Raw genomic sequence first — 9,155 nt, 5'->3', positions numbered from 1 at the left:
TGAAGATTCTCTTTTTGAAGTTAGTTGACAGTTGTTTTGAGTTCCATTTATTCTTCAATTGTAGAAATGCTGTTCTTGCTTTACTAATCCTTGCCTTTACACTGATTAGTTATGTGAAATTCGTTCTTGATAAAAATCACCTTCAAGACCAAGGAACTCTATAAAACATCCTATCCAATTTAACTTAGGACTAACTCATCTTAGTATAATACAAGTGTGTTTGTTACAGACAATGCTATGTTAATTGTTTATTACGATGCTCGGAAGAAACAGAACAGAATTCAGTTAGATAAAAATATTATTTCAACCGAGTATCTGCTCAGTAAACTCAAGAGCCAAAAGAGCATGTAATAAGCTATACGAGAATTCCAATTCAAAGTCTTGCCTACATTATGTAATAAAAATTGGAGTTTTTCCAACGATTAATATAAAATGAACCAGCTACATGGGTAAATTTTACAAATTAGTCACTTATGAAATAGTGGAATTATGCTACAATACAGTCTAGGTTTGCGAGTTTTATTTAACTATAATAATATTTATTCGCCAAGCAATTTAAGAGACAAAACTATAGCCTTCTTGAGTCGCACAAAATAAATTTAATTTTGGTATGAATATAGTATAGAACTGAGTTTAAAATAAGCGCAGTTTCCAAACAGTTCTTAACTAATGAAAAAGTACCCTTCGTAAATAGCTAGTTTATGAGAAAGAAAATATGATAATATACTGAATATAAGATTTTATATAATTGGTAATTTTGTTCGAATCATATACGGCTAACTCTCGATGTGAGAGACAGAAACTACACATATATTCGTCCTTAAGGACTATCTGCCTTCGTGAATTCTCAAAGAGGCCTAAATTGGTTTTGATGAATCTGCACAGTGTTTTTGATTAGGTTTAGATGTTTAAGATTCAGAGCAAGAGTTTAGTCTTAAATTCTTATCACGAAATGATATCAGCTATAATGTAAGTGCTCTATAGTAATATGGATGAGTGGATCTCGCTCAAAAATGGAATTTGAGCTTCTGTTAAGGATTTCAAGAACCGACGTAACTTAGACATCCGTCAAGACCAGGATGCACTGAAATTTTTGTCGTCCTAGTAAAGCAATTTACATCGGTGCTCATCCACGATCCGACTGGAGATCGAAACCAAGAACTTTGGTATCATACAAGAACGTTTAAACCCTACAATATCGAGCCATTCACTGTCTTCGGTGGGTGACTGCATCATGTCTTTATTGATCATGACCATGTGCTCGCTACATCGGAATTCTAGGTATCAGTCTAGAATTCTAGTGAGAGGCCATAATGTGATCCAACCATGAAGGTTGTGTGATAATTATCCGCTCCAGGCAATGGTAAACGGTACCAAAAACTCGTCAACTGATCGAAATAAGACTTCTACACCGGCTCAAATGTTTCAGGGTTGGGTGTTCCCCGCAAGATCAACAGTTCTGGGTTCGATCCCCAGTGATGGCGTCACGGATGTGCACCACCAAGAAGTTCCAAATTAAGACGAAAAAGCTATTCAGCGCTCCATGTTTTTCAGTGAGTCTCAATCTTAAATCGGTTCGTAATACCACTCAACTCCAAAAAAATATTCCAATCACTTTTTTTTATCAATATTCTTTATGATAACAACGATATTTTGTCTCTTACTGAATTTCAACTTTAATTCTGAATTATAAATTATTAAGACATTTTGGGAAATGAGAACTCATTTTAAGAAATAATAAAATATTGACGTAAGAGACATCAGATTGTTATTTGACAATCATAGTAGACAAAATAAAGGATTGACAATTTATCTTATTTTTTTATTCTATATACAAAACTTACTTTAACTTCTGGTAATAATTTAGCTAATGATTCAAATAGAGGCAAAATAACAAAACGAATAAAACCGCATTGACTAGCTGATTTAGTCACTTTATGTCGATCCATAAATGGAGCAACTGGAAGACCAACAAGTTTTTCATAATCACTCTACAAAGTAAAATGTCAAAGAAACAAAACAAAAGGTATCATATTTCTATTCGCAGAATGTTGTTTATTAAGAAATGAGACTAATTGTTTATTGTAAATCAAAAACAAAAAAGCATGTAATTAAGCAAAGGGATCTCCTCGGTTAAGTGCTCTGGCGCGAGACTGGTAGGTCCTGGGTTTGAATCTCGCGAGGCGGGATCGTGGATGCGCACTGCTGAGGAGTCTCATAATAGGACAAAACGGCCGGCCAGTACTTCCAGGTTTTCCATGGTTGTCTAGCTTCCATTGACTCATGATTTCAACTATGAAAATACTGAAATCTCCACAAAACCCATTCTGAATTTAACTGAGCTTTACTCATTTTATTCCTATTAGCGTTTACTCATTAGGTAATCACTTGTTTCTGGCCGTTTGAACTGTTTTCACAATCAATGATGAAGAATGTTCTTTCACATGAGGTATATATTTACAAATATTAAGTCTATTCAATTTATTTACAGCCTTGCTTTACTAATATGCCGTCAACATAACTGCCAACTAAACACTTGCATGTAAGTAATTTAAACCCATTATGTATTATGATTTTAAATATCACAGGTTGTAAGCAGCTGATGAGAACCAATGAAATAAAATGAATTCATGCTATTCTACTAGAATCATTGTTATTTCTCTTTTCAAAATGATAAAGGGATCTATGTGTATGAAATGAATTTATTGTTAAGCTGTACAGTTATATGCATTATTGTTATTAGTGGCTGTATTCAGTATTGTTTTGGTAAGATATAGAATTCTCATCATGAGGTATTTCAACAAGTTTTTTTCACCAAAAACCACAAAAAGAAATGAAAAAGACATAGTTGTCAAAAGAAGGTTAAGGAGATTTAACTGAAGAAAACGGAAAGGAGAACAGAAAGGGATTGAGAACTGGAAGAATGATGAAGTATGTAAAAGTAGTAGTTCCAATGAGGAAATAGGAACGATGAATTAACATAAAGATGTAATAAAAAGACTTTAATACTAGATAATAAAGAGTAAATAAGAATTTGAAAACGATGTCCAATCTCTACCTCATATTTGCAAATGAGGAAAGGATATGAAACTAGTAAGCTAACATTAGATTATAGTGTGAATGCAATAAGCTAACTATTATGTTTGTGTCACAATAATTAAATGTATCAGAAGAATTAAATAAAGTGATATCACAAACAATCATGAATAGATTCATGAAGATATGAGAAATAACTAAAAATAAGTGAGACTTTCCAAATGCAAAATCTGTTATGTCCTGATATGAATAATGAATGGTAACTTTGGGACCCGCTTATGGACCAGTATTATGCCTACATTTTTTATTGTATAATTGTTAGATGATTGTTAAATAACTATTCATATTCGTATCCCCCTTATTATGAGTTTTATTTTGACCTATGAACTATTATTATACGACTCACCATTCTTGAATTATGCCCTATCTATCAATTACTGTCTCCTTTATTCACAGCCGCATTTAGCTAAATCTTGTACAAATGTTGTTTCTTATTTAATGGTACGATGTGGTCTTTTTGGTTTGTATATAAACTCAGTGTGTCTGAAATACATGATTCATATTGCAGAGGTTTTTTATTGGTGTTCTGGAATTAACAGTCAGGACTAGACCGACAGTAGGGTCGATAAATACTCTAGACTGCTCGTACGGGTTTTATGCGTCATTGTTCAATCAAAAAGCCAATGTTCTCTAATTGGCGGTATTATCACGTTATACATAAACAGGGAATCCACGAGTCCACAAGTTATAACGAAATAATTGAAATAATTGTGGTAATAATGAAGGTCACGAAAAATACAAAAATAAAAAATACGTCTTTTGTATATACAGTTCAGGTTCCATTTCGTCAATGGAAATAGTTTGTGATGTTTTAAAAACAGAGTTCAATTGTTTAGACTGGTGATTGCATTAAAACTGCATCAACACATAAGACGAAACTAATATAAAAAACACCAAAGTTACGATGTGATGGTCAATAAGTATGAAAAGTCTTGAACAATCTAACTTATTATCCAGTCTGTTAGTGATCATATGAGGACATGGTGCATATATCTCAATCTTATACACCAACGATAAATTAATTATGAATTGTATCGATTTGTAACATTTTACTAAGAGAACCAACTATAAAAACATTTCAGTAATATAATATGATATAGTTGTTTTTAAAGAATGCAATCAACAAGAACTATGAATGATTACCTGGAAACATTAATTACAAAAAAAATTGAACCAAAGAAATCTTTTAAATGGTAATAAATCACAAGTGAAAAAAAAGAACACAGTCACAATGTTACAACACGAATGTAATAATGCATATTCCATTGTTTTAAAATTGAATGAATCAGTAGCATGTAGGAAAATTAAAGTGGTTAACTCTCAACTACTGACTGACTAACTGACTGATCGATTGACCGATCAACTCAAATGCTGCTCCATCTATATCGGTGTATACATTGGGACAGTATCAAATATCCGTATATAAAAAGTATGACGCGAATCTGACTACATGGATCTGTACTTGATTACTTGTATTCTCGAACTAACTACACTTAAAGATTACTTATGAAGAATATATTAATATTGAGAAAATAACGTTATTTTCTTTCATTCTAAATAAGTGACACGTAGACAAAATCAGAGTACAGTATTATTGTCTGTAACATAATCGATAATCCTTAGTTATGTAGTTATAAAGAAACTGAGACAGTTAAATTTCATATCAACTATAAGTCGGCCATACAACGATTGAAAACGTGGAAGCGTTGAATGACATCGAATGGTATACAAGTCTAACTTTAATCGGACGTCACCATTTTCCATTGTCTTCGGTGGATATTTCTTCACATGAGACAATGTTTAGCTTAATTATGTACTGTTTAAATATCTCCTGACTCATAGAGAAAGGTCACAAATTTGGGGAAGTAATTTACTGTTACACTATTATAAGATGGTTCAAATAGGAAATTATTAGATAACCTCAGTAATTCTTTGAAAGTGTCATTAGAAATCAGAAATAATGCTAAAAAAAAATACTCCGATAGATCAGTGTTCCTCAGAAACTTACAAAAGAAATCTGGAAAATAACTGATTATGTCTGGATCACTATAATCCAATAATTACCGGATTTGTTATTAATTTTAGCATGTGTCTAAGAAGCCACAATTATTCTCAAAGTGTCATATGAAGTAACCCTTGAAATAAAGGTTCTTATGTTTTCTCTTTGAGGTCATAAAGCAGAACTCATCTGAGAAATAGCAAACAACTAGAAAGTCAATGTTTAACAGTCGATTACAAGACTTATTCAAAATATGAACCAATGACTTCTAAAAACTCAATTAAAAGTTACCATAATCACGCAGAAACTTGAATATCCTCGGTTATAACTTATATATATATATAAGATTGTGGATACACACTTTCGAAATAACGATAGAACGATCACTTTAAATGATATTAAATGCCATAACCCAAAGTTTTAATCAATGTCTAAAATCTTAGTTTTTATGTAAATGAAAACGAACTGGCTATAATTTATTCATGAACGTATAAATAATGTAATAACTTGTCAAAGGAAATGAGTTATTCGTCGAAACCTCCAAATGCCCTGGTACGGCCGAGAGTGCGGACAGTCCGCTTTCCCTCTCCAAATGCTCTTAGATGGCCACGCGTATATAGCCTCTGCCAGGGAAGTCCTACTCACTACCTTCTCGTGCCACGGTTGTTGTTAACAAAATTAAAAGGACGAAAAGCGAATGTCCGGAGCTTTAATCGCGTTGGTGGACACGGAGGGTCCATCAAAGGGAGTTGGAAAACCTTGATTCCAAAACAATGGTGCACATGGGCTCCAGTATCCTGGGGGAACAAATGGCGTATAAATCGATCGTTGGTCACCGCCTACCATGGAACTGCATCTCCCCACGATGCTCCACTGCCTTTTGGATCAGACCTTTAGGTAAAGTGCCCAAGATGTGGCCCCCGAATAAAACCACCTGCTTCAGTTTGGGCACCTGGGCAGTATCACAGTCCTCACACAAATCAAATGGCTTGTGCGGCGCATATATATCAAGTGCCCCTTTGTACCAATATTTATGTGTTTAAATAAATAAATGAGATTATGGAAAACATTTCCTTGGTGAAACTGATTGGATGAAACCTTTGAAGAAACACCATGAAAATGAAGAAAATCGTACGGCATTTATAATTTAATAATAATTAAATTTACTTGATGAAAAAATTCTGCTAATAATCGATTGATCCATGGACCAGCAACATTTAAAGGACGTGCTTCATTGGATATATCAGATATTTTCAAAATAATTACCATAACAAGATCTTTTTGTGTTTTATTCATAACCCATGTAGGTTTTTTTGTATTTGGATCAATTTCCCATGCAGCATTTAAATCAGTCAAAACTTGACGATTAAATTCATCTAATATTTCATTATGACGTGACATATCAGTAGCCAATATACATCTGTGAAATACAAAAAAAAGTATTTTACTCAGTTAGGGAAAGACAAATGTGATTCGATCAAGTGATGCGTTATTTCCATCAGTTCTGTTGTCAACTTCAGTTGTTCACCAAGAAAAGTCACTTTAAACAATGGTAGTTATGAACGTTTACAAGTGAGGTCAGAACTCTTTGGAGTCAAATAAGTTAGGAGTACAGTGATCAGTCAAAATAAACGTAGAATCCGAAAGACATGTACATAGATCGACCGTACAAGCACAGTGAAATAAAGTTATTTGGATTGAAATAAAAATAAAAATATCAGTGACAGTAAGAAAACATTAGGCCTGAAAAATGTGATTACAGGAAAAAGACCCATATTGAAATCACCAAATGATCAAAATTACACGATCACTAGTAACCTGGAAGCACTAGACGGTCATATCGTCCTAGTATGAGATTCCTCAGCAGTGCCCGTCTGCAACCCTTAAAGAGGGAACCGATCACAGGACATTCGGTTTCGCACGTAAACGCTAAACTTTCAGATAACTGAGCCAGTATCCAGTGATGAACAAGTCTAGAGCTTAGGTGTTCAAGGGTGAGACCGAAGGTCTCGAGTTGTTTCCTCGTCTTCTCATCTGTAATATAACTGAAGAAAGTTGTCAGAAGCCACATCAGGTTGCTGAATCTTTGCCGAGGTTTCGTCAGGGTTGGTGGCTTTTCAACTTATACGGTACGCTCTATCAGTAAGCGTAAGCCTCCGATTGAGTAACTCAATGATAATAAATACTACTACATCTGAAGAGTCATGATTTGATCTAGTGCAGATGTCTTAAAATACAATTGTCATGACCTTTTTAGTTACGAGAGAAAAATAGTTCACTGCTCCAAGGCTTTTCCGACGCTTTCTTTCAAATGTAAGTTTCGTGATGAAACTTTCCTCTAGATTAATAACGCACGGGTATTGAATGAAATTTAAAAGAAACCTAAACGTTACAGGTATTGGAATCGAATATCTCATAAGTATGTACTAAGTAATCAACATTTAGAGAGATATGCAAATGACTATTGTATTAGGTAGAATATCTCAAAAATCTTCAATCATCGGCCTCATACAAATACGACCGTTTGTTCGTCATAACAAACAGAAAACTGCAGGGTTAGTAAAACATCACTTAGCCCTAGTCAAATCACCCGTGAAACCGAATCGTTAAACTATGGATTACTAAATATTGGATAATTTATCAAACATTTTCATGATCTAGGACGACTAACGTGAGATAGTCAATTACCTGCCATGGACCAATCCATACATAAGTGTCCTTACTCTGTAACTTTCTAATTTATTCTTACTAATTCAAAATATGCTTTGGTAAGATTCTATTTGTTACGTGCAGGCACTACATCAACCGCATCACGACAAGGTAATCCAGATAGAGTAGTAACCACGAAATGTAATTTCAATGTAAGCTAGGAGATCATACCATGGAAGTTCAACTCGAGTAGACTCACCACTACCGACATAAGTGATCTACAAAACTTAATGACATCCCACAATGTTAAATTAGACGAGTTTATAATGATCGACGCCGGTGATGTATCACACTAATCATACCTTTTTTATCTCCTCATTTCGAAATAATTAAAATATTTAATTGATTAGGAATATGTTATTGCTAACCAGTTGTTCAGCCATACTGAATGATCATATAGTTAGTTATCGAATAGCGATGGTTGTGACTTTCATGATAAATAATCATACTTTAGATTGAAACTTCTATCTGTATTAGAACAAAATAGGCTAAAACACTACATTGAATATCATGATACTAAGGTTACTTCAATATTTTAAGTAACGAGATCGTGCAGTTTAATCAAATAATAATAATTTGTAGGTGCCACTATTGTGGTAGTAAATCATATGGTGCTATAATTGTTATGAATTTCTGTAACGAATGTTATGCAAAGGAGTGCTCAATTGAACTGAATATCATACTGAATTATAATAAGGCGTTACGTTCGATCCACCTCCTAACATGTGCGAATTTCAATACCCGGAACTTTTGAAGATTAATTTGCTTCTTAATAACCATCGAATTGTCAATTTAGGTTTGATATTTTAAGGATGATTTTACGCATAAATGATAAAACAACTAACTTGAAAACCATAATAAGTGCTTATTCTTTGGGAAGAGAAAATAAAAAGAATCAAGACTATCAAACTAAATCATTGTATTAAATAATCTTACCTAATCACTCCTTTGCGAATTCGTTGTCTTGTAGTAGTCGAAAGATGTGAGAACGGATCGACTTCTTTATGACTCAATAGATCAAATGCGACAGCCGTATGATGATTTTCTAATGGACTTTGATCATTGTATCTCATCGCTAACACGGTTCCAGCATTGATCTGATGAAAGAAAAGACAAACAAATTATGGAGTATTGCAAGTTAAAAAGAAATGTACAAATGTTTCGTTCTATTCAAGAATTCTTCAGTAAAACACATTTATGACCTTGTCAAAAACCGAACCTTGAACCTTCAAATTTCACAACTACCATTAGTCCATAAAAAAGTTTATTTCAAATTAAGATAGCGTCCAAAAGTCACTCAACTTAAGTAGAAATTAGTGATAGTTTGACAAAGATATTTTCACTAAGAACT

The 9,155-nt window shown here is 33.5% G+C and overlaps 1 protein-coding gene across 1 annotated transcript in view; it reads right to left on the bottom strand.

The window, feature by feature from the left end:
- Positions 1 to 1,814: 1,814 nt before the first annotated feature.
- The window catches only part of Smp_146120 (putative high-affinity cgmp-specific 3,5-cyclic phosphodiesterase), a gene marked incomplete at both ends in the record, with an annotated part of 36,903 nt that continues 29,562 nt past the window's right edge, over positions 1,815 to 9,155 (bottom strand). The window contains 3 exons of the mRNA XM_018796282.1: positions 1,815 to 1,991; positions 6,263 to 6,515; positions 8,741 to 8,901. Coding sequence (XP_018650510.1) covers positions 1,815 to 1,991; positions 6,263 to 6,515; positions 8,741 to 8,901 — 591 coding nt within the window. The remainder of the gene's footprint in view (positions 1,992 to 6,262; positions 6,516 to 8,740; positions 8,902 to 9,155) is intronic.

Source organism: Schistosoma mansoni, chromosome 2 (genome assembly GCF_000237925.1).
Source record: "Schistosoma mansoni strain Puerto Rico chromosome 2, complete genome".
Classification (NCBI taxonomy): domain Eukaryota; kingdom Metazoa; phylum Platyhelminthes; class Trematoda; order Strigeidida; family Schistosomatidae; genus Schistosoma; species Schistosoma mansoni.
The sequence above is the reverse complement of the archived record's forward strand: the minus strand, read 5'-3'. Positions and strand labels throughout refer to the sequence as shown.